The sequence below is a fragment of the Macaca thibetana genome, chromosome 15 (assembly GCF_024542745.1).
Source record: "Macaca thibetana thibetana isolate TM-01 chromosome 15, ASM2454274v1, whole genome shotgun sequence".
NCBI lineage: Eukaryota > Metazoa > Chordata > Mammalia > Primates > Cercopithecidae > Macaca > Macaca thibetana.
The window spans coordinates 45,329,403-45,357,281 of record NC_065592.1 but is presented as its reverse complement, the minus strand read 5'-3'; the positions used below and the strand labels follow the sequence as shown (position 1 = coordinate 45,357,281).

The window sequence follows — 27,879 nt, the reverse complement described above, 5'->3', positions numbered from 1 at the left end:
AGGACTAAGTTGGAGACCAATAGAGTAGGGCGGGGGCGGGCCTTACCGACAGGGACCAATTGAGCCGGCCGGGGGGGCGGGGCGTCATGCTGACGTCAAGCCGAGGCCGCCGCCGCGGGGCCTGGTTATCGCCGGTTCAGCGCAGCCCGGAGTCGCCCAGGCCTGAACTCCCACCCAGATCCCCGGCCCCCACTCCGGGCCCGTGAGGACACCGGAGGTCACCCCCCGGGGGTGGGGAGCGGAGCCGCGGGTCAGCTCTGCGAGCGCCCCGCGCTGGCCTGTCCGGCCCCGCCCCCGCCCCGGGCCATGGCCCAGCCCTTGTCCCGGCCCCTCGTCCTATCCCGATCCCCGCCTTGGCCCCCAGTCCCGCCCTCGCCCCGCTTCCCAAATCGGCCCCAACCCCTGCCTGGGTCTCCATCCAGGACCCCCTTCCAGTCCCTGCCCCTGGCCTGGCCCCCATCCCGGCCTCGGCCCTCGTTCCACCCCCTGTCACAAATCTCAGCCCAGGGCCTGTCCCAACCCCATTCCCAGTGTTTGCTTAAGGCCCTGGCTCAACCCCGTCCCTTGCTGCAGTCCCCATCACAGCCCCTCCTTCCATCCCACTCCCTGCCCTTGTTCAAGCCCCAGTGTCCAGCCCAGCCCAACCCATTATCTCAGCTTTTGCCCTCATCTCTGTGTTTACCCAAGTCTCTCCCGCTAGTCCCCCCCATCTCTTATACTCTGCCCCTCTCCCAGCCTAGACTCAAGTCTGGGTTTCAGCTGCCGCCAGCCCTATTGCTGCTGTTGCTGTTCTCTGTCCTTGGCCCGGGGGCTGGTGAGTGCAGAAGCAGGGAAGATTGAGGCAGGAATGGGGTTCCGGCAGGGAGGGGTGGGCTGGGGAGATTCAGGAGTGGTGGGACCTGGGGAACTAGATCACTGGGGAGCAAGTGGGAGAAATAGAGAAGAGAGAAGTCTTACAGAACAGAGGGATTGGCAGGGTCAAAAGAGTGGTAATTAATTGGGTTTGAGGCTCAGCAGGTGGCTTACAGTTTCTAGGACAGAGACTCCAAGATATTTTCTGGTGTCTGTCCTGACCCCACTTTGACTCATGCTTTTCCAGGGAAATCTTGTGGGCTTTGCGCCTGCTCACAAAGTTTGATGGGGGAGAGACAGTCCCACACCAGAAGCCCCTAGTGCAGTCTGGGAATATATAGCCTAAACCTTTGAGATATTGGGAATGCATTCAAACAGCATGAAGAAGAGTTTTAAAGATAATATGTAGCAAACAGATGAATATGGATTAATTGCCATTATAATGAGTTTTCTTCTTGTAATGATTCTTGTTCCAAAGAAGATTGATTTGCCTAGGAATAATTCCTGATACTTTTAGAGCAGGGCTGAAACTCGGAGGCCATTTTACAGATGGGGAAACTGAGGCTCAGGGAGGGAGCAGTTTGTCCAAGTTCAGGTAGCTTGTGATAGGCTGCGTGCTGGGGCTAGAAAAAAGGTTTCCTAATTCCTATCTCATACTAGTGGGGTTTTTTTTTTTTTTTTCTCTCCACTGCAATGTATACTTAATAGAAAAACAGACCCAAGTGGGGAAAGGCTCAAAGCGTAACCTCCCTTCTCCCCAGTCTGCCCACAAGGGGGCTTTATCCACAAACTGTTCCTTATTTGCTGGGCGTCAGTCAAGGGCCACCCTCCAGTGGGGAAGTGACTTGGACAGGAGAGAGGTCCAATATTTTAATGGGTGGAATGTGGGAGGAGGAGGGGGTGTCTTGGTCTAGGGGATGTGCCATGAAGATGGCTACATCATGAAATGACTCTAGTCTTCATGGCCCAAGTCCATAGCCACCTCTGGTGTGTGTCACTCTAGGATGGAGATGTGCCTGATGGAGTCTTAGGAAATAACAGCCAACAGAGCAGCTAGTGGTGGAGAGTGGGTATGAGTGAGCTCTGGGGGCCTGGTTCAGTGTACAAACTTAAGGAGATGAATGCACATGAAAGGTCACAGTCCCTGCAGAGATGTCTGGTCACTTACGTGTCTATGTGTGTAACTGAGGGATTGTGGGAAGGCTGGCAGCGTGTGTACATGCTTGTGTGTTGGTGAGTGTAGACACATGCATGTGTGTGGGGTGCATGTGAGCCAGTGTATCTTCTGAGCGCCTGTGTTACAGTATGAAGGGGAGGGGACATGTTGTGGCCCATGTACATTCCTCTTCAGCTCTGCCTGCTCGTCATATGAGCAGATCACTGAAGTTGTGAATGGGGCTGGAGACCCTTTCTCAACAGTTCCAAGGGTGAGGGCAGTGTTGGGTGCCTCCCGGAACGAATATAAGTTATCCATCCCCCCCAGCCAGTCCCCTTGAAGGAAGGAGCCGTGGAGGCACTCAGTGTTGATTATTGCTGCTGTCAAGTTGGGCACTGGGCAGAGGCAGTAGCCAGTCAGGTTTTCAGTTTTGGTAACGGGGAGTTTATGCTGTTGAGCCAAGTTCCTAGCTTCTATCCCCTGCCATCATGGCTGCTTCATGCGCCATTGAGCAAGCATTGGGCGGGTGAGGAGAGCAGGGTGACTGATGGCCACAGAGCATATACAGCTGAAAGTTGTGGATAAAAATACTGTTGCCCAGAAGCGGGTTCAGGTGCTTTGGAGAGAATTGTAATGAAGTTGGAAAGGAGTACCAGTCCACCCAAAGGGAGGCAGGGCTGCCTTTAGTGCTGTTAATAGTGAATGCCTTGGCAATTTTGGACCTAAGTGCAGGGTGCTCTGTGACCTAATGGTCGCGATGGGTTTTGTCTGAGAAGAGGCTGGCAGGGTCATAGGATCATCATGGCACAGGACTGCATAGTGCTTATTGGTTGCTTTGGTTTCATTTCAGGAATGGAAGTTATCTCTTAGGTCTAGTGGTCCCATTCCTGATCCTTGGATCTTTTCCTTGGGCTTAGTTGAGGACCCACACATGCCTTGCTAGTCAAAAAACAATGGGCTTTTATTCTACCTAGTGCTGTTACTAGCAGGGCTAGCCTCAGCCTATGTGTTGTGTGGGGTGTGCGTGTGTGGTGTGGGTGATGGTCGGAATCACCCTAGCTTCATCATAGAAATATTGGGGAACCCGGAATAAGTTCATCCGAACTCGGTAAGGGCCTTACTCATGCTTCCTCTGGACACAGCTCTGAAAGGCCCTGTTCAAACCACAAACCAAAGTTTGGAGTGAATGGGGCTGTGGACCCTTTTCAAGCATCTGCCCTCAGAACTTCTTCCAAGTTCCTCCTAGCATTCCCAGCTGCTGCTCACTCCTTTATCTCACAGGCCTATTCTGTGACCTCTGTAGCCCCTGGCCACGTGGGGATGGCTTAGCTAGTTCCCCAGTTCTCCAGGCCATACCGTGGTCCTTTGAATTACAAGCATCTTTGTGCTTGTCTGTCCATGTTTCCCAGAGGTCATTAAACTTTTCACCACTAGCCCTCTGAGGGTCTGCACTGAGAGACTGACCAACATTTCTCCTAACAGTAGCAATGGTTGATCAGATGACCCATCCCTGGTACCAGCTTTGAGGAGGAACAGCCCCTCCCTAACCCCATCAGAAGGCGTGCTAGAGTTCTGATTTCTTCTAACAATAGTATCCAGGCTGTTCACCTCTTAGCCTTCTGCCTCCTACTTAGCACAGCTAGGGTTCCTAGGAAACCTGTCTCCCCCATCAGTGGGTTCCGTAACCTTTATCCCTCTCGGATGCATCTCTGTCACTCTCTGAATGCTGCACTGGTAGCCTCTCTGGGTTCCTGGGCAGTGCTCAGCTTGCAAGGTGGCAGGCTTTCCTTCTTGACAGTTGAAACTGATCTTGTGGTCTGAACTGGACAGACTAGTCCTTGAGTGTAACCATGACCTCCAATGGCCCCCACCTATGTAGGGCAGCTCTCTGGGGTGACTCCTGGGGTTGCTCTGGTTCAGCGTTCCTCCTTCAGCAGCCTCCCTTTCCCTTTCTTTTTTATTTCAAAAACACCTCATTTTTGGAGTTAATCTCTCCCATCTCCAGAGAGGGAGATAATTGGACTAGGTTAGCCCTAAGGGTATTTCCTGCTTGGCTGAAAATGCCCCTCCAGAGTAGTCGGTACCCCAGCCCCGGGTGTGTCCTGAAGCTGCTGAGTTCCCCACCTTCTCACCTGTCCTAGAGGTGTCATCTTGGGCTTCTTTTCAGGCTGGTCCGCAGTCTCCAGAGCAGTCAGATTCCCCAAAGGTTTACTCTGAGAGACCTTGCCTGCCATTTGGGACCCTCTTCCCCTGTCTGCTACTGGGTTGCCTCCACTGTGACAGCTCTTCTAGTCCCTTGCCTGGCTAGCTGCTGACACGACTTCTGCTTACCTTGGCTCTGCTCCTGACAATCATGATCAGGTATCTTGGCATTTTAATGAGAGATACCACTTCCTCCCCACCTGCCAACTCAGCCTGCTCTGAAGATTCCCAAGGGGCTTGAAATCCACTGGGTCACCAACTTACTGCCTCACTGGGCCTCCCTTTGGGAGAACATTCCCCCGGCCCCCACCTACTAGCTGTACATTCTGACCCGGGAGGCCTGATGAGTCTCCTTTCCTGGGGACTCTCATGGTGGCCTGCCAACTCCTGTCCTTCTGCCACCCAAGCAGGCCCCTGGCAGCCTACCACACTTTCCCCTCCCCTCTCCTGCCCTGAGCCAGTATACAGGCAGCGCTTGTGAGGCTGCTGAGGGTTTTTACTGCTCCTAACCACAGGGGAACAGAGAAGGGAAGAAAATCAACAAGGAAGTTACACAGTTCCATGCTGACTCCCAAGCCCCACAGGTGGAGTTCCAGCCTGCTTAGTGGCTTAAGAGCCCATGCCAAGATACACACACACACACACACACACACACACACACACACACACACACACACACACACCTTCCCCACATCTGTTTTTTTTTAAGTTTGGTAAGTGGAGAAAATGGCTCCTAAGTGAGGGGCAGCTGTGAAATCAAAGAAAGGGTCTTAGTTTTGGATTTAGAGAGAGCTAGATTTGCATCCTCAGTTTGATCTAGGTCTGAGCCTCAGTTTCCTTATCTGTAAAAGGAGGGTTTTTTTTAAATAAGATTAACGTAAGGATTAAACCAGATGATGGCTAGGTTTCAGATCTGCAGCCTGAAACCTAGTTCCTGGTTCAGAGGAGAGCATTTGTGGAGTTGATGCTATCAGTGAGGAGGACTGGCATGCCTGTTGCTTAATAGAAATGCCCTCTGTCCTGCCCTGCTCCTTTCTCTCTCTCCTGCTTCCCAGGAGGCCTTTTCCTGACTGATTACTCCACCTGCTCACCCCGCAAGCTGAGTCCTTTCCGCTCCTTTGCCAGCACCGAGCTCTTCCACTTCCATGTTCCCGAGGACACATTCCTGGCTGTTTGGAACCTCATCATCTTCAAGGAGCAAGGGGGAACCTTTGGGGACCACTGCCCAGACCAAAGTGTGACTGTGTGAGTGTCTGAGTTAATTTCCCAACCCAACTTCCAACCCCTGACCACTTTCCAGACTAAAGTGTGATTTTAACTGACCCTGACCCCAACCCGTGTCCAGATTGAAGTGTGACTGAGTGAGGGCCATGACCTCTGTCGCATGACCACTTCCGGACTACTGTATGACTGTGCGAGTGCTTGAGCTGATCTCTCACCCGTGGCCCCTGACCTGGAACCACTTTGTTGAATGTGTCAGTATAGGGAATCTATTTGTTTTACCGGTAATGAGTGACAGTTCTTTCTTTCTTCCATTTCCTGCCTCCCACCCCATTGCCTGCTTTTCTCCTCTCCTAATTCTGGTCCCCCAGGTATTTCCGGTCCGGGGCACCCCCTGTCATCAATCCCCTGCATACACACTTCCCAGGGGACACAGCTGTGCCTGGGGTTTTCTCACTGACCCTCAGCTGGACACTGCCCAACCGCACCTCAGGCATCTTTAACGTCAGCAGCCCCTTACCTGGGGACTGGTTCTTGGCTGCCCACCTTCCCCAGGCCCATGGCCACATCTCTGTCAAGGTGGGTTAATGTTGCCCAGGCTCGGGGGTCTAGAACTGCCCTTCCGTCTTTGCTGAACTCCCCCCACAGGCTCCCTGGCATGCCAGCCTTGTGTCAGGGTGGGCAGCAGCACAAGGGTGGCTGGGGTGGGGCATGGCTAAAGGCCAGCAGGTCACCTAGTGGGTCAGAGGCCATGATCTGGAGGAGGCAACTTGGGAGACCCAGGAGGACATGCTGGGTCCAGGTAAGCTGAAGGGAAAGTTGAGAATCTGGAGTCAGAGGCTCTGGCATGGGGGAGTAGTGCCGCTTCCTAGTGGAAGGCACAAGTGTTAATCAAGGTGAGCAGAAGCCAACTATGGGCTGGTCCAATCTGCTGCACACACCCAGGACTGGTTTTATTCTACATCTTGATTGACAATAGCCCTGAAGACTCTCTTAGCCCACGGCCCAGCCTTTAATCCATCTGGGAGAATGCATTCCTCTTGCATCATAATTTCAGACAGCTTCCTACACCCTTCAGAAGACCACAAGAGGAGCTCTTTCCTGCTAAAAGGAGGCTTTGGGCAGCTGGTGTCCATCCTGGCCTTTGCCTCACTTTTCTCCAAATATCAGCCACCCCAAGCACTTATTTCACAGAGGTTGTTAAAGACTGAAGGGCAGGTTCAAAGGTCAGACGCCTCTCTGGTTTGGAGTGAAAGGAAATGCCACAGTGTTTTCCTGCCACTCTCATGGATTAGGCCAGACAGGTCTTCTACTCCTGTTCACTGGAGGAGGAGCAGGGGGTGTACTGAGCTGGCTGTTGTCAGCGTGGGAGGACCATGTGCATGGGGCCTGTGGTGAGGGTGAATAAACGAGCAAGAACAGAGCGAGGATTTAAAGAACAGGACTCTAGCACTCAGAAATGTGGTGAATAGTGCCTTTGAATGAGCTGAGACTCACATAAGGACAAGGGTGCTGGAACTGCTATTGTCAGAGATGGGAAGTAGGGCTGAGGTAGTGTCTCTAGGCCTCAGTGACGGCCATTTTTCCTGAGACTGATGTGGATGTGCAAAAGAACTCCCCATCAAGGCCTGCGAGCCTGCTGAAGGACAGCATGTTGGGAGCTAGCTTGGAAGGGGCCCTAGGTTCTAGGTAGGCCTTGACTCTCATCAGAACTGAGGGTTCTTCTATTAGAAGGAACTTCTTCGTAGGTCTTTGGCAAAATCCCAACAGGGATGTTCCTTATCCTAACTCTGATCCTTGACCCACTTTGTGAGAACTCACAGGGAAAATCCTCCTGAAGCCTGGCTGTAGTTATCCAAAAACCTTTCTAGGTAAGCAGGAACCTAGGGCCTAGGCCTGGGCTGGGATTGTGGGAGCTGAGGCCCAGTTAGAAGTGGTCAGGATTGCTTATGGCTATCAGATTGGGACAGTGGGGAACGGAGATAGTAGTGCAGAGAAAAGCTGATCAGACCCTAAAGGGTGATTCAAGTACCCAGACCAAGGGGGAGCTGGGCAGTGAGAAAAGAACTAGGCCTGACATGTACATTTGCATCTAGACATGGGAAGTGGGGCCTGGTGAACTTGGTACCGAACTGGAATCCTGGTCAGAGCTCCCCCAGGTATGTGGTGAGGCTAGACAGAAGAGGACCATCCCGCTCTGCCCACAAGCAGCAGTGGGTCTGGATGCCATGAGAGATGTAGTGCTTCCGCCAGGCCTGTTTGAGAGGTTGATGGGGCAAGGATCTTATGTCGGTCCTTCTAAGAATTAGATTAACTTCTGTAATCTTATATGGTCCTCTAAGGGTTCTTCAGCTCTCCAGATCCTGGTTAATTTCCAGGATTCCAGCCTGTGGGTTCATTGTCTAGAGCATTCCTCCATCTTCTCAACTTGTTTCCTCCTGCTACTATGGTATGCTTCCTGTGAGGCTTGGCGAACACAGGAATTTATGTGGGTTTAGGGATATCCTTTGGTGGGAACTGAAGAGTCCCAGCGATAAGAAGGCAGTGGTTTCTAGGGCCCTTCTCAGCTTTGGGGATGAACTCAGATCTCCCTTTAGCCTCAGTCCTTTAGTACCTCCTTTGTGCCAGGCCTTGGGTTGTGTGCTGGGGACACAGAAATAAATAAGATGCATGTTAGATACAGGAGATGTTTTAGGAGGATAAAGGGGAGATGGCTAACTTAGCGTGGTGGAGGTGGTATTGGAAACTGTTAAGTGGCGAGGCCTGAGGTTGAGAAGGTAGGGAAGGGCATACCAGGTGGTGGGAGTAGCATGGCCCAAAGTTTAGAAGGAACTGAAGTGGTTCAGTGTGGGCTGGTTTTGGGGTGGTGAGGAAGGTAGAGGGATGAGCAGAGGCCAGATCATGAAGGGCCTTGACATTGGAACTGTATCCTGAGCGTGATAGGGAGCCCTGAAAGGTTGTGAAAAAGAAGTGACTTACCTGATCTGGGCCACCCTCATGAGCTCTAGTCCCACACTTCTGCCAGACCCTGTGTCTGTGTTATTTACTATGTATTCCTAGCCTTCAGTGCAGAGTCTGGCACATGATGCTGTTTCACCTCCTTTCCCTGTCACCTTCTTCCTACCAGCCACTTCTTTTTTTTTTTTTTTTTTTTTTTTGAGATGGAGTCTCGCTCTGTCGCCCAGGCTGGAGTGCAGTGGCCGGATCTCAGCTCACTGCAAGCTCCACCTCCCGGATTCACGCCATTCTCCTGCCTCAGCCTCCCGAGTAGCTGGGACTACAGGCGTCCGCCACCTCGCTCGGCTAGTTTTTTGTATTTTTTTAGTAGAGACGGGGTTTCACCGTGTTAGCCAGGATGGTCTCGATCTCCTGACCTTGTGATCCGCCCGTCTCGGCCTCCCAAAGTGCTGGGATTACAGGCTTGAGCCACCGCGCTCGGCCCCTACCAGCCACTTCTGTCCTGTCCCTGGCCTCCATCTCCTTGCCTTTCCTGTTTTGGATCCTGTGTTCATTCTAAGGTGCCCAGTTGCCAGTCTGCTCTGAGGGGCTGGCCTTTGGGTTGTGGATACCATTTGGCACCCAAATGGCTCATAAGGGGAAAGTACTCCTAAATGTCTTTAGAGCACAGGTTCTCTTCTTATCCTTCCTCTTCCTGTGTCTAAGATTTGAAAAAGTAGGTAAAATAATGAAAGCAACTACAAGGAAAGTGAAGAAGTCAGTTGTACAGGAGAAAGGATTCTGTTGAATCCACCAACTAGGACCACACGTGACTCAATATCTCAGCAGAGGTGGTTAGAATCTGCTAATAGTGTGGCTGCTTTTCCTCTTCCTCCTAAATTATTTTATTTATAGTTTGAATAGGCAATCTGTGCACCTGGTACAACATTCAAAAGGTACAAAAGACATACAGTGGAAAGTAAGTTTTCCTCTTCCCTTCTTTCAGTCTCCAATTCCCCTCCCCAGAGTTAACTAGTAACTAGCTGTTAGCTAGTTCCCTATATTACTCTTTCCTTTTTGAAACACCTTCCCTTCTTGGCCTCTGTGACTTTACAGAACTGTCATGGTTTTCCCACTGCCCACTCCTCTGTCTCCTTTCCTGGCCTCTCCTCTGCTTGATCTCCATGTTGTAGTGGCCCAATGCTTGGTCCTGGAACAGCTCCTTTTTTACTTTTCTATTCTCTTGCGTGGTGTTCCAGCACAATAGTTTAAAATACCGTCTGTATGTTAATGCTTCCAAGAGTATTCATCCAGTCCTAATTTCTTTGAATCCCAGACTTTATATTCCACTGCTTACTTGACATCTCCAATTGGATGCCTAAGAAATGTCTCAAAGAGTATTTAATAAAACCAAATCAAAGTGAAGCTAAAACTATAAAACTCCTTAATTTCTATTTCACTGCTCCCAGTCCATGCTGCTGCTTTCTGTAGTTATTGTGATCTTCCTCAGGAAATTGCACTGTCATCCACCCATTGCTCAAGCCCCAAATTAAGTGCCCCAAATCCTTGATTTTTCTTTTCTTCTGATTCCTCACAACCAATCTGTAAAGAAAAAGTCTTGTTGACACTACTTCTGAGGCATGCCCTGAACGCATCTACAGTTCTTCATTTCCACTTCCAGCACAGTTTCTCTGCTTTCTGCAGGGCTACCACAGTAGCCTCATAAATGGTCTTCCTGCTTTCACCCTTGCCCCCTGAAGTCTGTTGAACACTCGTTTGCTTCTACACTGATTGGGTGCTTTCTGACTGTGGGCATGGGCTCAGCTGTGCACTCGCTGTTCCCGCAGAGAACGCTAAGTGTCTTTGGGCATCTTCAGTCTGCAAGCCCCACCCAGAGTCTGGCACTGGCCACCCCGCTCAGGTCTTTCTGAAGAAACTCAGCCCATACGTATGAGGACATTCTAGGAATCTACCTACCATGCCTTCCACTCCAGCATCTTTCAGCCTGTAGCCCATCCATGTCTCACTTTTGCCTCTCCTAATTTCTCGAGCTTCCTTGCCTGGGCCCTGGGCCTCCCCGACTGCTGATGTTCTTCTGGCCTCTTGGCTCAGTTGGGACACTCTCACTTGGCATCTGCCCTGGCAGCTCTTGAGGACCTGACTTCTGGTGCTCTTTCTCTGGCCCCATCACTGGGTGACGGTTCCCTGCATCTCCCCTGGTCTCCACTGACTAAACACTCCCTCCGCATGAAGAGGGGGGACTGGCATGTTACACAGTTGAAGGAAGGAGCACATCTTAACCAAACAGGTCATGTCCACTGATCTTTCATTGAATCAAACACAAGCAAAACTCCAAAACGTGGAGCAAAGCGTTCCTGGACTGTCTAGCAAGGAAATGGGCCACCACTGGAGCATGAGCCCCCACCCTTGGGACTCATTCACTACAAGATTATTATGGTGGTAATTCTTGCCTTAGGAGGTGGGGTCAATGCAGTGACTTGTGAGAGTCTTTTGGTTCTTAGGGTTTGACACCAAACCTGAACATCTAGGTTGGTTCAGGAGCTCTCTGAAGGGACCCCCTTTTTGACACCCATTCTTTAACAGCTATTTTAGCACCTAGTATGTGCCAGATGGTGTACTAGACACTGGGGATGCAAAAGGCACAGACCTTCTAGCCTTGTCGAGTTTTGCTGGAAGTCAGTGCCTTGACTGGCTTGTTCTGAGCCATGGAACTCAGTGGGATGTCAGGGCCTGGAACTTTTGTCACAGAACAGAGTTTGAAGGTATGACCTAATTAGGAGCCCCCACTTCCCCTTAACTGTGAGGTCTGTAGGGCTCATATAGCTGCACGTGCTGCAGAAGAGGAACTGCGACAAACGGGACTGTGCTCACTGGAGAGTGATGAGGCTGTGCGGGCCAGGGGGTGTCAACAGAGAAGGAGCTGGGGATTTTCTCCAGAAGCGAAGCTGGGGGAGACATGGTTGATATCCTTTAGCAGCAGAAGAAACACAGTCTGAGGCTGAGGGACCAGACTAGTGGGTCTCCTGAAGGCAGAGTTGGGGCAGGGGCATCAAAAATGACAGGATTTGGCTTTAGCAAGGTCAGCACTTCCCCCAGATGTTGTGATCCATTTACTGATTCGTTAATTCAGCAAACATTTATCTGTGAGGTATGCACTCTATGTGAGGCCCTGTGTCTAGAGGAACAAAAATCAAATAGGACAGAGTTCCTGTTCTCAAGCTGCTTATAGTCTGAGGTTGCCTGGAAGGTAATGAGTGGCCCAGCACTCATTACCTATGCAGGGCTGCTCATTACCTGGGTGTAATGAGTGTGAAAGCAGAGGCTGGACAAGCATGTGGGAGTGGGGCAGGGTGGGGACTAGAGGAAATTAAAGGTTGAGATTGGTGGCGGGGAGAGTGAGGGGGTTGGATTGGAGGCCTTGAAGGAGCTTTCCACCCCACCCCACTTTGCCTAAAAGAGCCAGTGTTCTAAGTTCCTGAGCCTGGTCGGGAATGGGCTGGTTGGAGATCACAGTGCTGCTGGGCTGGCCCAGAATGCTCAGGGGGAGAGGTTAGCTTGGGAGAAGGGGCAAGCCAGGCCTGATTGTCAGGAGGGCCTGGGTTTGAATCCCAAAACCTTAGCCAGTGCTGAGGATCCCAGCAGACCTTGCAGACTGAGGTGGGACAGAGATGACCAGAAATGACTGCTCAGGCAAGAAGGACCTAGAGTTTAGAGAGACCTGGGTTAGAGTCCTGGGAGTGGTGGCCAGGGTGGGGGTTTCTCCCTGGCCCACCCAGCAGGTTCTGTTTGCCTTGGTTTAGTCACGCCCCTGCTGTCTCTCCCTCTCCTGCTACCCCTGCTTTTGTCCCAGGGTCTCCAGGATGAGTGTCAGTACCTCCTTCAGCCCCAGCTGATTGTCCGGCGTTTGCTGGACGTTGCTGTACTGGTTCCTGGCCGGCCCTCAGAGCAAACCCTCTCCCCACACAATCGCTCAGCACTCTACAAGTAAGTCAAAGACTCCCCACACCTGGTCCTTTCCCACTTCTCTGGCCTCAAATAGGCTGCAGGGTTCTCTCTTCTCCGCCTACCTGCCTGGTCCCTGGGTGGGATCCCTGCCTCCCTCCCTCCCAGAACAGAGCGGGAGACCTGAACAGGCCTCCTTCCCACCCCACGCCCCCTCCTTCCTAGTGCTTCCCTTGCCCTGTGTTCCTCTCGTCTCTGTTTTTGCCTTCTTACCCCCAACCTCTCCTCTGCCCAGGGTCTTTGTGCCCAGCTTCACTTACAGGGTTTCAGCACAGCTGGCGTGTGTGGGGGGCCGCGGGGTATCTGCCTGCCCCCTGTCACTGCGTCTGCGTCCCAAAGCCCCACCCCTGCACAACTCAAGCTCTGTGTCCTGTGGAGGTGCCTCGGGATGCCAGCTGGAGCTGGCACTGCCTCCCTGGGGGCACTGGGTCTACGTGCGTGTGGAAACATCATCCTGGGGCCCTGGTAGGACCATCCGCTTCCAGCTGTGTGTGCGGTTGCAAGGTCAGAACCCCTGCATTTGCCCTAGTCTGTGCAGATATCCGTGGCTGGGAAGTGACTTGGGGTGGCTCTGTTCAGTGGCCCTCTGCCACATCCCTGCAACTTCCCCTTCCCCACCCAGGCTCCTTCACACTCCCTGAAGCCATCCCGCTTGGAGCTCCAAGTTATTGGAAGGCTTTTAGATAACTTTTTTTTTTGCATCTGACTTGAGACAACTAAAGGACCTCATTACTTTCTTTGATTTAATCTCTCAGTTTCCTGGGGTAGGCAGAGACATCCAGGACCTCTGGGACACTGTCCTTGCCGAAGCCCTTGCAAGTCAGTGAGACGGGCTGTCATACTTAATATCTGTTTCAATAGCATCTTCACTGCCTTTAGGGAGGGATAGATGACCTCGGTTCCCTCCAGTGTGGTATTGTGTTAGCTGTCACCATTAGGAAACCCCTATGACCCTGGATGCCCCACACTCCCAAGGGACATTGCATTCTAGTTCTCATCCTTCCCCACTCTTTGCGAAATCCTGTCTAGCTCAGATCTGTTTATGAGTAAGTTCAGGACTGTAAAGGCTGCAGGCCCAAGCTCTGGTTTCCTCTGCCCCACAGAGTGCCCACAGCCCGGCCTGCTTCGAGCCCTGGTCCCTGGAGCTGCCATGAACATGCCCCAGTCACTGGGCAACCAGCCACTGCCCCCAGAGCCACCATCCCTTGGAACCCCTGCGGAGGGGCCTGGGACCACATCCCCACCCGAGCACTGCTGGCCAGTGCGCCCGACTCTGCGCAACGAGCTGGACACCTTCTCTGTCCACTTCTACATCTTCTTTGGCCCCAGTGTGGCCCTTCCCCCTGAGCGCCCAGCCGTGTTCGCCATGAGGCTGTTGCCAGTGCTGGACAGTGGAGGCGTCCTCAGCCTGGAGCTCCAGCTCAACGCGGTACTCTTTATGGAGAGTGGGGAGGTTGCTCTCCCGGGGAGCTTGCAGGGAAAGGTGCCAGGGGTGTTGGGGTCTTTACCTCCTCCAGGAGGTAAAAGCCTATCCAGGTTGCTCCCTCCCATCCTGACAATTAGAGACCATGACTTAGCCCAATTCTGGTCAACAAACATGTTCGGAGTATTGACTCTGCTACGGATGGGCAGGTCAACCAGGTCGACTCAGTGTCTGGGGTTTCCCAGTTCTGTAGGCTCACCTCCTGCTCATTACTGGCCTTTCACTATGGCAGTTGTTAACCTTTTCTTGCAAATCTCCTTTGATGGGGAGTTTACCACCTCTTGAGGCCACGCAGTTCATGTTTGGATAGTGCTGATTGCCAGAGGCATTCCTGACATCCCATCAAAATCTGTCTCCATGAATTTTTTACCCACTCATCTTTGATTCAGTGGGTAAAAGCCATATCCAGAAGCCATTTCCAGTAAATCTATCTCTGTCTTGTTCTTTTTTAAAGCAATAGACTTAATTTTTTTTAGAGCAGTTTTAGGTTGAACAGAAAGCACAAAGTTCTCATATACCCACTCTCTCACGTTTTCCCTATTATTAATATCTTACATTAGTATGATACATTTATTGCGTCCCAGTCCTATTTTTACAGCCCTTCAGATGTTACCTCCAACCTCCCAAAAGCTGAAGAACCTCAGTGTCTTTGGGGTCTTGGTATTTGGATCTCTCCCCTTCCTTCACTGTTTCACCTGGTCATACTTCTAGCGGTCACTGTGTCTCTGAAATAAGTGATCTGAGGTGGTCTGATCGAGGTGGCAGGTAACAAGACTTGCATTTGTGCTGCCTGAGATTGAGTTACTTTTTTCAGCAGCTGCATTACACTGTGGGATCACCTAGGGCTTGTGGTGAATTGAGATCCCTGGGTCTTTTTCCTTCCTTTGTATTTTCTTCAAACCAGTTGTACACATTTTTTTTTTTTTTAATTATAAGAGTAATAGGATCACATACAAACTTTGGAAAATAGGGGAAAATATCTCCCTAATGCAACTGTTTAACTTTTTTTTTGAGACAGAGTCTCACTCTGTTGCCCAGGTTGGAGTGTAGGGGTGTGATCTTGGCTCACTGCAACCTCCGCTTCCCGGGTTCAAGCGATTCTTGTGCCTCAGCCTCCAGAGTAGCTGGGATTACAGGAGTGCACCACCACACCCAGCTAATGTTTTGTATTTTTAGTAGAGACTGGGTTTCACCATGTTGCCCAGGCTGGTCTCAAACTCCTGGACTCAGCTGATCTGCCTGCCTTGGCCTCCCAACATGTTGGGATTACAAGTGTAAGCCACTGTGCCTGGCCCACTGCTGTTTTTGGTTTATGTCCTCCCATTTCTTTTCCCCATTAATTGCTTTGTTTCTCTAGTTGTAATCAAGGGGCATACACATTTCGGTGCCAATTCGCATATTGTATTTTTGCAGTGAATTTTTGAACCTGAATGGAAGAATTTATGTCCCTCCTTGAGGCATTGCCTAATACTGGTTTGGGACTCGGGCCTTCTCCACTTTGTGTAATTCACACACTTGCAAAGCCAACTTTTTGTACTTCTTAGTCATTACTGTCAGCATTAAGACTGAGATGAGGGCGGAGCCCTATGCTGGCCCATTAGAGAATATCTTCAGCTTAGCTTTGATCCAATAACTTACATACTGTTCCCCCAGCCAGGGATCCTTTTAACTCTACTATCCTCCAGCTCTGAGGGCAGGGACCACTTTCCCATCAGCCAACCTGAGGCCTGGTCTGTGGCTTCATGTGGCCTTTTATGGGACATGGCTTAGAACTTTCTAGTGGTCCTGTTAGAGTCATTTATTCACCCTGAATATATTTCTCATTTACATAATCAAATTCTCTCTTTGTTCTCGCTAAGACTGTATGTATTTTGTGTTTGCTTATTGCCATGCCTCTGGGCAATGACAGTGAGATCTTGATTCGACCTTGAAACTGTAGACCCTGAATTAGAGGACAGCCTTGCCCATACTTGTTGTTTCTTCCTCAGTACCCTGAGAATAGAAGCCTAGCCCTTTCCCTCTCTGCATTCCCATCCATTCACTTTAATGAGCATCTGTTTACATTCCATCATCTGCATTCTATGACACGTGCTACCCACCTCAGCCTGTTCTGTTTATTCTGAAAGGTATTTCCTTCAAATATTTTGATTTTTTTTCTCCCCTTGGATCAAGAACTGGACATTTGGATCAGAGAACTGCATATACTTTTTTCTTTGGCTCCCTCCTAGAAAGACTTTCACTGAGTAATACTTTGGCATATTGCCCCGGGCTTGCATTGAAGGAAGTTATATAAGCAAGTTGTATGAAACTCACTTTTGTGGCTGAGGACAGGATGCATGACAACACACAGTGCTGCTTTGATGAGAATTTATCTCAGAACTTCCCCTTTGGATGCTGTGATTCTCCAGAGACTCTGATTAGCTTTTATATTATGTAGTTGCAAATCTGGTAACTCATTATACTTCCTTTGCTTTGGTTGCTTGGAAGTCAGTATCAAATATATGGCCTACATTAGGGACAGACTTTATTTTCCTATCCTGATTTTTAAGTTTCCCTCAGGCATTTATTGTATTCTATTTTATGTAAGCTGCCTCAAATCCTTCTTGAATGAGGTGAGCTTATGGCATCCTGTTACCTTTATTCTTGTAGACAACCCCTTACATTTACTCTTGCAGATTATCTGGTTTCTTTTAATCCCAGCCATGTTGCTACATTTAATCTCTTGGGCATTCTGTTACCACCGTTCAGTACCTAGGATCATTTCACCTGAATTGGAGTGAGTGTCTTCATGCTCTGCCTGTCTTGGGGTCCAGGTGAAGATGATGGAAAACCTTACAATTGCCTTTGTCCACAATTAGTTTCTATAACTGGCAACAGCCCTCCTTCCCCTCAATGAGCTAGATAGGACTGAAAAAGAGGGTGTTCTCTCTTGCTCGGACAGAATTGAAACACTTCTGCCCAAAGAACAGATTCAGAATTGGGCCTTGCCGTCTCATCAGTCCTTGAAAGATTTCTGCTGTGGAGGATCTGTTGTTTTTCAGTTTTTCTGTTCTGAGAATGGAGGTGAGAGGGCAGCTTTGGCGTGCAGAGCGCCGGCAGGAATGGGCTGTCCTTGGAAGGTGTGGGTTAACAGGGGTGGGAGTCCGAGGGTGGCTGTGGGTGGAGCTGGAGGATGTGGCGGCCTCACCTCCATACCTACCCTCCCCAGAGCTCCGTGCGCCAGGAAAACGTGACGGTGTTTGGATGCTTGACCCACGAGGTGCCCTTGAGCCTGGGGGATGCAGCAGTGACCTGTTCCAAAGGTGGGGTGAGGAATGGGGGAGGAGAGGAAGCTGCAGTGTGGTAGGGGTGGTGGTGGTAGTGGCGGGCAGAGGTGAAGGCGGGGAGGGATGGAATGGAGGAATGGTAGGCCAGGGTTCCGGGAAGTGGGGGCAGGTGGGAGAGGGTTCTTGGGTCCTGACCCCTCCTTCCTCTCACTGACCCCTTCCTTCTCCCTTCAGAGTCCCTGGCCGGCTTCCTCCTCTCCGTCAGTGCCACTACCAGGGTTGCCAGGCTGCGAATCCCATTCCCGCAGACGGGGACCTGGTTCCTGGCCCTTCGCTCCCTGTGCGGGGTGGGGCCTCGGTGAGCGGGGAGGGGCAGGGCCAGGGCTGGGACCGGGACTCGGCGGGGGTGGCCCGGGGCCCCAGGTGACTGCGAGTGTGTGCGCAGGTTCGTGCGGTGCCGCAACGCGACGGCCGAGGTGCGGATGCGCACCTTCCTGTCCCCATGCGTGGACGACTGCGGGCCCTATGGCCAGTGCAAGCTGCTGCGCACACACAACTATCTGTATGCAGCCTGCGAGTGCAAGGCCGGTGAGCGGGCTGCGGTGGACTGGAGGTGGACCTGTGGGCCTGTGGGCAGGCGGCGGGAGTAGGGGAGTGCACAGCCTGAATTGGGGACGGCTTTGGCAGAGCCAGGGTGAGACCACCCTCCACGGGCAGTGGCATAGGCCCATGGCTGCCGTCTGTCCTCTTCCATCCTGTTCCCTCCCCAACCGCAGGGTGGAGAGGCTGGGGCTGCACCGACAGTGCAGATGCGCTCACCTATGGATTCCAGCTGCTGTCCACACTCCTGCTCTGCCTGAGCAACCTCATGTTTCTGCCACCTGTGGTCCTGGCCATTCGGAGTCGATATGTGCTGGAAGCTGCTGTCTACACCTTCACCATGTTCTTCTCCACGGTATGCGGCTGTGTCTGCATCTTATCACTGGGTGCTTGTGAGTGGTGGTGGGTCACAGTCTGTATTTCCACCACGTTCTCCAAAGGTTTGGGAATGTACGTGCCTTCACTGTGTCTTCTACAGACAGAGACAGCAGTGCTTCCCAACCTATCATGCATAGAAAAGGGTCGTTTTTGTAAGGCACATTGGAGGAAATGAACAAAACTGTTCGCAACTTAATAAAGTAAGTTTGGGCCTCCAGCTGTTCCACACTCTGTCCACCCTGAAGGCTGAGGGGACCTTTACTCAACACATGGGCCAAGAAACTGGCCTACGGTATGGATTTGTGTCTACACAGTCACCGTGTTCTGTGTATGGGGGCAGGAAATCTGTGCTTTCCCCCACACCTCTGCATGGAGTGTCTTCATCTTCACCACATTCTTCCATGATGTGAGAGCTAGCTACTCTGAGCTCCCCTTCTCCATCACACTGGGGACTTCTACACTGTTAGCACGTTCGTTCCTGTGGTCTGAAATGGTGTCCCCATTCAGTCGCCGTGCCACCTTGATTTCTCATGGGAACTTTGGAAAGATAGAGGGGATCTCTGTATTGGGGGATTATAGGACAGTCTGTCTTTCAGAGTCCTGAGAAGCTTTACAGACTCAACTATGTCCTGAGGCATTGTCAGATGTGGCAGTATCATATCACATCCCAGCTCAAAGGAGTGCATTTTGATGAAAATTAATATAGTTTAAAACCCCTCCATTCCCATTGCAGAATCGCCACAATCTCTTTCCTGTCCTCTTCCATCCTGTTCCCCACTCCTCCATAATCAGAAAAGTTCATTATAAGCAAGTGTCCAGAAACTATAAGGAAAGGTAGAGAAATGAGCCTGCTGATATGACTTAACCCCCAAGTAGACTTTTTAACCCCTGAAGTGTCACATCTGGGAATCTTTTCAACTCATCTCTAGGCTCTTGACACCATGTGACATGCATGTGAGCACTGCAAAAACTCTTAGATGGTTTCAGACTCTCAGGCCTTGGCAGCAAGGATATCACAGAAACCAAAACGGGCCTTCCTGGCGTCCAGCATTACTAGGTCAGACATATGTCTAAATTAGAAAAATCATACCTCTCATCTGGGAGAAAGCAGGGGCAAATGTGCTGAAACTGAGGGGCCTGGGTCCTGCTGGAGATTCATCCAGAGATGAGGAAGAAGAGGCTGCAGCCATGCTGCAGAGAGAGATCTTGGCTCTTTAAGCTGGGTGAGAAGCACATACCCCAGTTTTGCTTGATTGGCCCCTTTTTAGGCCTGCTCCCACAGTGCCTCATTCTATTTTTATATTAGACACTGTTTCTCTTTCGTATTGCCAGATGCCCTTTCTACTGTGGCTCACCAAATCCTCCAGCAACAGCTGTTCCACCAGCCCACTCTCCGCTACATGCAGATCGAATGTGATTCATAATTAGTAAGCCTACCTAAGTGTGTCAGGAGCCTGCAGCATGTAGGGAGAGCATATTCACTCTCTGGACTTGACACAAGCATCCTGATTGGCTCCAGAGTGTTCAGTGCTAGATGATTCTTCCTTATCTGGATACAGTGTCTGTCAACCTGAAAAGACCTTCCTTGTAGCAGGGAGAGCCTCAAGTCACATAAAAAGCTCCCACTTTCTTTCCTTCTTTCTTTCTTTCCTTTTTTTTTTTTTTTTTTTTTTTTTTTGAGACAGAGTCTCACTGTCGCCCAGGCTGGAGTGCAGTGGCGCGATCTTAGCTCACTGCAACCTCTGCCTCCCAGGTTCAAGTGATTCTCCTGACTCAGCCTCCTGAGTAGCTGGGACTACAGGTGCACACCACCACACCTAGCTAATTTTTGTATTTTTGGTAGAGACAGGATTTCACCATGTTGGCCAAGTTGGTCTCAATCTCCTGACCTCATGAACCACCTGTCTTGGCCTCCCAAAGTGCTGGGATTACAGGCGTGAGCCACTGCACTGGGCCAAAAGCTCCCATTGTCTTAAGTAAGGCAATAAGGAAAAGCTGCTGGCTTTGAGGTGTTGCCTAAAGCCCTGCTCTAACTCCTGTTCTTTTCCACATGGCCCAGAACATAAAGCTGTGTTTTCTCTTTTCCCTGTAGGTTCTCTGTGGTCCCTCCTTGCCATTCTTAGACTTATTTCATTCTGCAGCAGTGTCCATTTAAGGGCCCATTGGTCAAATTGCAGTTGTCAGTACTAGGACAGGAGATGACAGTTATCTTCCTTGTCTTCAAATAATCCAGGACAGTCTACACTTGGGAGTAGTAATTCATTCTTATCTGGGACATAGGAGCAGACAGTAGGGATTCAGGAGTTTACAGATGTAAAATATGTTTTGAAAAAAAAATAGCATTTGATTTTTGTATATAGGCACACAATTCAGGTAATGTTTACAACAAAATGACATATACTGAATATGTGCTGTGTTTCAGACACTGCTAATTTAATCCTCACAATAGTACTGTAATAGTTGATACATGCTTTTATTCTTGTCATCGTTTTTTTTGTAGATAAGGGAAAGTTAAATATTTTGCCTGAGGTAGAAGGTGAGTATCTACCTTAGAATCTGGGTGAGCCTGACTCCAGATCCCTAGCAAGTAACAGATGAGCTATGTTGCTCCCTTTGCACTAGGGCAGTGAGCATGCATTGAAATGCTTTTAACCTGACTTCAGTTTCTCCTAAGGCCTGGAGTATGTAGAAAAAGGCATGGCCGCAGTTTAGTAGTTCTCACCAAATTCTTTGTTTTGTTTTGTTTTTTTGAGAGGGAGTCTTGCTCTGTCGCCCAGGCTGGAGTGCAGTGGCCGGATCTCAGCTCACTGCAAGCTCCGCCTCCGGGGTTTACGCCATTCTCCTGCCTCAGCTTCCCAAGTAGCTGGGACTACAGGCGCCCGCCACCTCGCCCGGCTAGTTTTTTGTATTTTTTAGTAGAGACGGGGTTTCACCGTGTTAGCCAGGATGGTCTCGATCTCCTGACCTCATGATCTGCCCGTCTCGGCCTCCCAAAGTGCTGGGATTACAGGCTTGAGCCACCGCGCCTGGCTGTTCTCACCAAATTCTTAAAAGATAGGAGCCAGTCAAGAGATCTGAAAATATAACTAAGCCAAATATAAGAAACCATCAGGGCAAAGATATCAAAAATTTTAGCTGTGCAATTTGAACCCATACTGTTCAAACTGTGTATCCGTCACAGTGTTCCTTGAATCCTTATAATTAGATCTCAGAAGACCCAGACAGAGCTGGCATTCTGGGGCTGTGCAGGTGTCCTTGCTGATTGCCGACATCCTGGCTACAAGGCCACCTTCTCATTACCCCTTACATCCCTCAGACCATCCCAGGTCATTCTCAGTATCCCTTGGCAAAATCCTGTAACTCTTTCCAAGAGAAAATGAAAGCAGAAAACAGGAAATAAGGGAGTAATAGCGAGTTCCGTTATATCCCAGTATTGGTATGGATTAACTATGTTTGCATTTATAGTCCACATTCTGCAGTACCTGGATAGCCCATTTTGGAGCATTAGATGTACTGTTATAAAAATGTAAAATTCCACAGAAAAAAATGTGAGGATAATTTCCCTACATTGCTTCATAAATAATGTCCAAAGCTGAGAAAGTTATCAACTTAGATTAGTTTGTACTCTAATTTTTTTTCTTAAATTCCCTGATTTTTCTGTGTCACTTCTACTTTTTTTATTGCTGTTGACAAAACAAATGCCAATCTAAAAATTAGTCCACAATTTTTAGTGGACTAATTCCCTCATGCTACAATTTTAATTTAACTCTATCCCTGTGGATTTTTCACAACCTAAAACAATCTCTTTGACCTTTTAGTATACTTGGAAGATAATCAGTCGTAAAATATTCGTGAGATGATTTCTTCAAATCCTCTCCACTCTGGAGATAATATCTCCATTTTTCTTTATTCTTTTAGTGCAAACTCCTAGGAGAAAGTCAGCCCTTAATTATTCCCCTAGATGTGTCTTCAGTGTTTAGTGATTCAGCTTTGCCTTTTTTCTGCTGATATATATCTTCCTTTATCTGAAATATAGTACAAATCCCTCTTCCAGAAACTTCTGGGCATTTCTTTCTATATACTTGAAAGTGAAGCATATGGAGCCAGTGTTTGGTTAAGCCTGGATGTAAAATTAGTGCTTTAAAATAAAATCCAAGTCATAAAACAGTATTGGGGTAATTTAGTGGCCTATAGTACTTATGTCTGGTCTTGGAGGCAGAGAATAATCAATGTCCTATAACTAAAATAGAAAAAGACCAAAATATTGATTTGTTTAGGAACTAAATTAACTTCCAATGAATCAGCACATATAAATAGTTGAAAAATAAGCCAGTCTCTTAGACATATTCAAACATTAATTACTTAACCATTTTTATTTATTTATTTATTTTTGAGACAGGGTCTCATTCTGTCACCCAGGGTGAAGTGCAGTGGCATGATCATAGCTCAGTGCAGTCTTGACCTTCTAGGCTCAAGCAATCCTCCCACCTCAGCCCCTTCTGCCCCCACCCCCAATTCCCTGTTCCCCACCAAGTAGCTGGGACTATAGGCACACGCCACCATGCCCAGCTAATTTTTGTATGTTTTGTAGAGATGGGGGTTTCACCATGTTGCCCAGGCTGGTTTGAGCTCCTGGGCTCAAGTGATCCACCCACTTCATCCTCCCAAAATGCTGAGATTAATAGGCGTGAGCCACTGCATCCAACCTAAAAAAAAGTAATTCTAATGTTGATATGGACCTACATGAAAAGTCTCTGAAAATTTCCCAGTAAGAACTCACTTTTTCAATTTAACAGTATATTAAAAGGGAACCATGTCCCCAAAATAACAAGCCCTTTTGAAAGCCTGGAACACTCACTTAAAACATGTTCATCCTAAGGCAGTCTCTTCTTGCAGGAACAAAATTATTTACCTCCAAAGTGAAGGAAAAGAAAGAAGATAGATAGACAAGCTTGAGTCTTGCAGCTTAAAATTTAAAGGAATCAAACCCAAAGTTTCCTGATGCCAATTCATATTCCAGGTTTTCTTCTTCATTTTGTTTTCTTTTTCTTAGATCCCAGCTTCTTCCTTTCCATATTTGTCTGTTGGAGTTGTAATTTTTGCAATTTGAATGACTGGATGACATCTTCACAAATAAGGAAATACAGAATGCTGGAAGCCATGGCATTGTCCAGAGAGACAATCTGGACGTGGGTCAGGACTACAGACAAGGGAGCTAGTGGCAGACTTTGCTTGGTTCCTTAATTAGGATGTCCAGTCGAGTTTGATCCAATTCCACTTCTGTTCCCTGCATCCCCTTTGAACCTCCTCAATAGTCTACTCTTCATTATGTTCTCCAGAATGTAGGATGGGTGGACACTGTCCCCTCTCCATGTTCTTCCCCATGGTGTGAAGTGCCATGCCTCTCTCCATGGCCTTAGGGACTGCCTTTTTTCTTACCTGCCACACACTCCCCGCATTTGCTGGGAGGGGATGAAGAGGGTCAGTTGGTGGAAGGCCTGAGAGTGAAGCCCAGTTCAGAGTCTGAGCTATCAGGGGAAACTGGGACATAGCGGGGAGATTTGGATTCTGGGTAGCCCAGAGCTTGGGCCAGGGATGGGGATTATAGGTGGGATCCATGGTGAGCATGAGGAGATGGGGACAGGACTGGCTTCAATTTGAGGATATCAGAACCCCCTGGCAGGGCACTCTCCACATCACCTTCCAGAAGCAGGAAGATTAGGAAGGTCAGGACCAGGGTCAGGGCTGCCAGATACATACTAGCTATGCAGCAGACTGGACCTCCTTACCACATTCTTCTCAGGATTTGGGGAGTCAGGCATTTCCCAGATCTTCTCATCTGTGACCTTTCACCTCTGCTGCTCTGACAGCAGCACACCACCCCTGGGCCCACCCCCTCCAGTTTTGTAGACCTGGACCTCTGCCTCACGTTCTCTCAATGCCTGTCATTTCTTCCTTCAGTTCTATCATGCCTGTGACCAGCCAGGCATCGTGGTTTTCTGCATCATGGACTACGATGTGCTGCAGTTCTGTGATTTCCTGGGCTCCTTAATGTCCGTGTGGGTCACTGTCATTGCCATGGCTCGTTTACAGCCCGTGGTCAAGCAGGTCAGTCCAGAGTGGGCCCTGGGGAACAGCCATGGCCAAGTCTTCTTGAAATCCACTCCTGATCTCTCCCTGGGAGCATTTCCAAGTGCCTCTCATGATTCTGACCCAGCCCCTGGAGTGCTGTCTGTCACCTGGCCCTAGCCCAGCCCTGGAGTCTCTTTCTCTAGGTGCTGTATTTGCTGGGAGCTATGCTGCTGTCCATGGCTCTGCAGCTTGACCGACATGGACTCTGGAACCTGCTTGGACCCAGTCTCTTCGCCCTGGGGATCTTGGCCACAGCCTGGGTAAGGGTGGGGAGGGACGTTGGGGGAGGGTCCTAGCAGGACTTGGGTGTGGGGCCCCAGGTATCTGGTCCCCAGTTTAAGGTGGGCTTAGCTCTGTCATCATCACCTGCTGCTGGCAGTGTCCGCTCCAGTCTTAGAAGATGTCTTTAGGTCACAACCTAAAGAGGAAACCTGAGAGTGACCAACTGTGGCTTGGGTCCCAGGGCTTGGAATTCCTGAGCCCCACTTCTCTGTCTCCCCCAGACAGTACGCAGCGTCCGCCGCCGGCACTGCTACCCACCCACGTGGCGCCGCTGGCTTTTCTACTTGTGCCCGGGCAGCCTTATTGCAGGCAGCGCCGTCCTGCTTTATGCTTTTGTGGAGACCCGGGACAACTACTTCTACATTCACAGCATTTGGCATATGCTCATTGCGGGCAGTGTGGGCTTCCTGCTGCCCCCTCGTGCCAAGACTGACCACCGGGTCCCCTCTGGAGCCCGGGCCCGGGGCTGTGGTTACCAGCTATGCATCAACGAGCAGGAGGAGCTGGGCCTCGTGGGCCCAGGAGGGGCCACTGTCAGCAGCATCTGTGCCAGCTGAGAGGGGCTTTGGGCCTGGCCCTGGGGGGATATGGATGCTTCCTAGAGTTCTTTCTGGGGGCGTGGAGCCCTCTTAGAAGGAGACAGGCTGTATTTCTTGAGGACATGGAGTCTTTCTCAAGGACACAGAACTCTTCCAGGGACCTGGAGCCCTTCCCAGGACATGGAGAACTTCCTGAGGGCCTGGAGTCCCCCTGCATCATGGAGTCCTTCTTAAGGACTGGAGCCTATGCAGGCACAGAGCCCCTCAGGACCAAGGAGTCCCTCCTGCAGGTGTGCAGCCTTTCCTGGGATACGGAGCCTTCCCAAGACATGGATTCCTTCCCAGGGAGACAAACCCCTGTCAGGAACACGGATCATTCCAGAGGAGGTGGAGTCTATCTTGGGGAAACCAAATTTCCAGATTTTCCCAGAGGCTCAGCAACTCTGGCCTCAGGCTCCCTTTCCAGAGGCAGCGTCTGGGCTGTGCTGTGCTGCGGAGGAGGGATTGCAGGATGGATGAAGCTGGGACTGGGGCTGTCTGGGTGGCTGGTATCCTCGTTTGATACAGGTGGAGTCTGTGTGTCTCCAATGAATGATTGGTTCAGAATGGTTCTGTGCTGCCTTTTTTACCCCTGGGGTCAGGGGTGTGGGGAATGGGGGAAAGAGGGCCCCTCAGGGAATCAGCAGGGCTCATGGGAGCTACTGCTGGAGGCTTTTGTCATGCCATGTACACAGTCTGATCACGCTCATCTGGGCCTTGCATTCATTTCTAAACACCTTCTAGTCCATTCCCCAATTCATATTGAGCCCAGTTTGCAATAGCTGAGAGGGGTGTGTGTGTGTGTGTGTGTGTTTGTGTGTGTGTGTGTGTGTGTGTGTATATGCATACGCTGAGATGGTTTAAATCAGCGAGACAGACTTTCCTCATGACGCCCACACCCAACACAGAAGGAAGCCGAGATCCCAGGAAATTGGAATAGCAGGTACACATCTCAGGTGTGCAAGAAATATCACAAGAATGTAACTTCTGTTTTGAGCCCCCATTTTTCCTGAGTGCCAGAAAAGATCTTTTGTCTATTCGGGATTCCTTCTCTTCCCATGAGGGTCATAGCTGAGTTCTGAGGGTCTTACATAATGCCAAGAAGTTGGGAGAGCATTCTTACTGATCACCAGTGTCCATACTTCATCCATCCCCAAGATTTCCATCATTCCATCTGGTCCCCAGTCAGAGGTCCAGACAGTTCATCTGGGATGCAGAGAGATTTCTTGTTCCCATTTGCATAACCCTCTCAGTCCTAAGGTTCTCTCTGCCACTTCTGGGCCATATGTGGAGAACTGTGAAGTTGTCTGAGGCCTTGGCTATGCAGACACGCCTTGAAGCCATTTCTGTTCTGGGTTTTCACAAGGCATGAGTTGCTGCATCTTTTAAAACCTGCAAATCTATCTTAGCCTGGGATGTGGGGCTCAGGGACCCTCCCTTTTGGTACCCTCTGTGTCAGTATTCTCACTACATTCTCTCCCCTTCTCTCTTCTTTCTCCCTTTTGTTAATATTGGAGGTGAGGAAGCCTTACTTAATGTTTTCTCCTGAATCTTTTTTTTTTTTGAGACAGAGGTTTTGCTCTTATTGCCCAGGCTGGAGTGCAATGGCCCGATCTCAGCTCACTGCAACCTCTGCCTCCCGGGTTCAAGCGATTCTCCTGCCTCAGCCTCCCGAGTAGCTGGGATTAGAGGTGTGCGCCACCATGCTCAGCTAATTTTTGTATTTTTAGTAGAGATGGGGTTTCTCCATGTTGGTCAGGCTGCTCTCGAACTCCTGACCTCAGGTGATCCTCCTGCCTCAGCCTCCGAAAGTGCCGGGATTACAGTCGTGAGCCATTGCGCCCGGCCTAGCCCGAATATTTTATTTATGCCTTAAGCCTTTTCTCTTCCCTTCAGGACCTAGGCTTTTGAACCCCAAAAGCCAGGCAAACATGCCTTTGTTATCTGCTTTCTGCAATCACATCTCTTCCATGGGGCACTGAGCAGAGAATGGTGTGGCCAAGTAAGTAGTGAGAAGCAGTAAGGGGATATGAGCTACGTGTCTGTTCCTATTTTAGAAAATACTGTTCCTACATCAGAAATACCACATTAAGATGTATAGAGCCACGTCACTGGGATGCTTGAACCCATATAGCTGGGATTCTGGACGGAGTCGGGAGAGTACAGAAAGCTCTGAAGTGGGAGATGGAGCTGGGGTGCATCCCACCCAGTGAGGGGGGGTCATAAGGGGCATCCTGGAAGAGGGATATTTGAACTAGGATTAACTGAGTTGCCATGATGCCAAGATAATGGGAGAGTGTTCTTTGTGGTCACCAGTGTCCATATGGCATCCCTCCCCTGAGATTTTCATCATTCCATGTGGTCTTCAGTCAGTAAAGCTCTTAGAACACTTGTATAGTGCCTAGTCTGGTATGTGATGTGGTCCAACATATGTTAGCTTAAGGTCACCAAGTGTTTGGACATGGAGAGGGAACAGCAAGAGGGCATGCAGAGGCAGGAAAGACTGATATTTACTCTGGGCACTGAATAGTTCAGTGTGCCTGGGCCGGTGCACGTGCGCATGCTTTTGTGTGTGGAGTGGGATAGTGGAGGTAAGCAGCCAATGGTGTGGTTGGATAGGTAAGTGGAGGTTGAGTCTTTAGTCTATGGGAAATGAGGAGCCACTGGAGAGATTTAAGCAGGAGAGTAACATGATCAGATTGGAGTTTTGATGGCTGGGGCAGAGGATGGACTTTGGGAGACCTTGGAGGACAAACTACAGTGACACAG

General features: G+C 49.9%; 6 protein-coding genes across 12 annotated transcripts in view; 3 read left to right on the top strand and 3 right to left on the bottom strand.

The window, feature by feature from the left end:
• Positions 1–27,879, bottom strand: part of HINT2 (histidine triad nucleotide binding protein 2) — a 546,951-nt gene that overhangs the window by 16,337 nt on the left and 502,735 nt on the right. The window lies entirely within an intron of this gene.
• Positions 1–27,879, bottom strand: part of SPAG8 (sperm associated antigen 8) — a 454,367-nt gene that overhangs the window by 19,508 nt on the left and 406,980 nt on the right. The window lies entirely within an intron of this gene.
• The window catches only part of TLN1 (talin 1), a 501,447-nt gene that overhangs the window by 129,846 nt on the left and 343,722 nt on the right, over positions 1–27,879 (bottom strand). The window lies entirely within an intron of this gene.
• RECK (reversion inducing cysteine rich protein with kazal motifs) overlaps positions 1–27,879 on the top strand; it is a 394,564-nt gene that overhangs the window by 37,744 nt on the left and 328,941 nt on the right. The window lies entirely within an intron of this gene.
• TMEM8B (transmembrane protein 8B) lies at positions 68–27,502 on the top strand. 4 transcript variants are annotated; one of them, XM_050762087.1, is made up of 13 exons: positions 68–814; positions 5,266–5,455; positions 5,803–6,010; positions 12,240–12,373; positions 12,627–12,895; positions 13,495–13,820; positions 17,083–17,176; positions 17,375–17,498; positions 17,586–17,728; positions 17,917–18,095; positions 24,080–24,226; positions 24,394–24,510; positions 24,758–27,502. In XM_050762087.1, exons 1-13 carry the CDS (start codon positions 307–309, stop codon positions 25,163–25,165), a joined length of 2,847 nt encoding a protein of 948 aa, XP_050618044.1. In that variant the 5' UTR covers positions 68–306; the 3' UTR covers positions 25,166–27,502. The 4 variants fall into 4 exon arrangements, with proteins under 4 accessions (XP_050618044.1, XP_050618045.1, XP_050618046.1 ...); XM_050762088.1 differs by having other exon boundaries at positions 24,754–27,502; XM_050762090.1 differs by lacking the exons at positions 5,266–5,455; positions 5,803–6,010 and having other exon boundaries at positions 706–814.
• CLTA (clathrin light chain A) overlaps positions 10,625–27,879 on the top strand; it is a 429,778-nt gene continuing 412,523 nt past the window's right edge. Inside the window, exon 1 of the mRNA XM_050762254.1 lies at positions 10,625–10,628. The gene's annotated coding sequence lies outside the window, so the exon portion shown is untranslated. The remainder of the gene's footprint in view (positions 10,629–27,879) is intronic.

Coding starts and splice junctions, on each gene's coding strand:
- TMEM8B (XM_050762087.1), top strand. CDS start 307: ATGGCCCAGCCCTTGTCCCGGCCCCTCGTCCTATCCCGATCCCCGCCT. Junction 5,456..5,802: donor CCAGACCAAAGTGTGACTGT/GTGAGTGTCTGA, acceptor CTGGTCCCCCAG/GTATTTCCGGTCCGGGGCAC. Junction 24,227..24,393: donor TACAGCCCGTGGTCAAGCAG/GTCAGTCCAGAG, acceptor CTCTTTCTCTAG/GTGCTGTATTTGCTGGGAGC.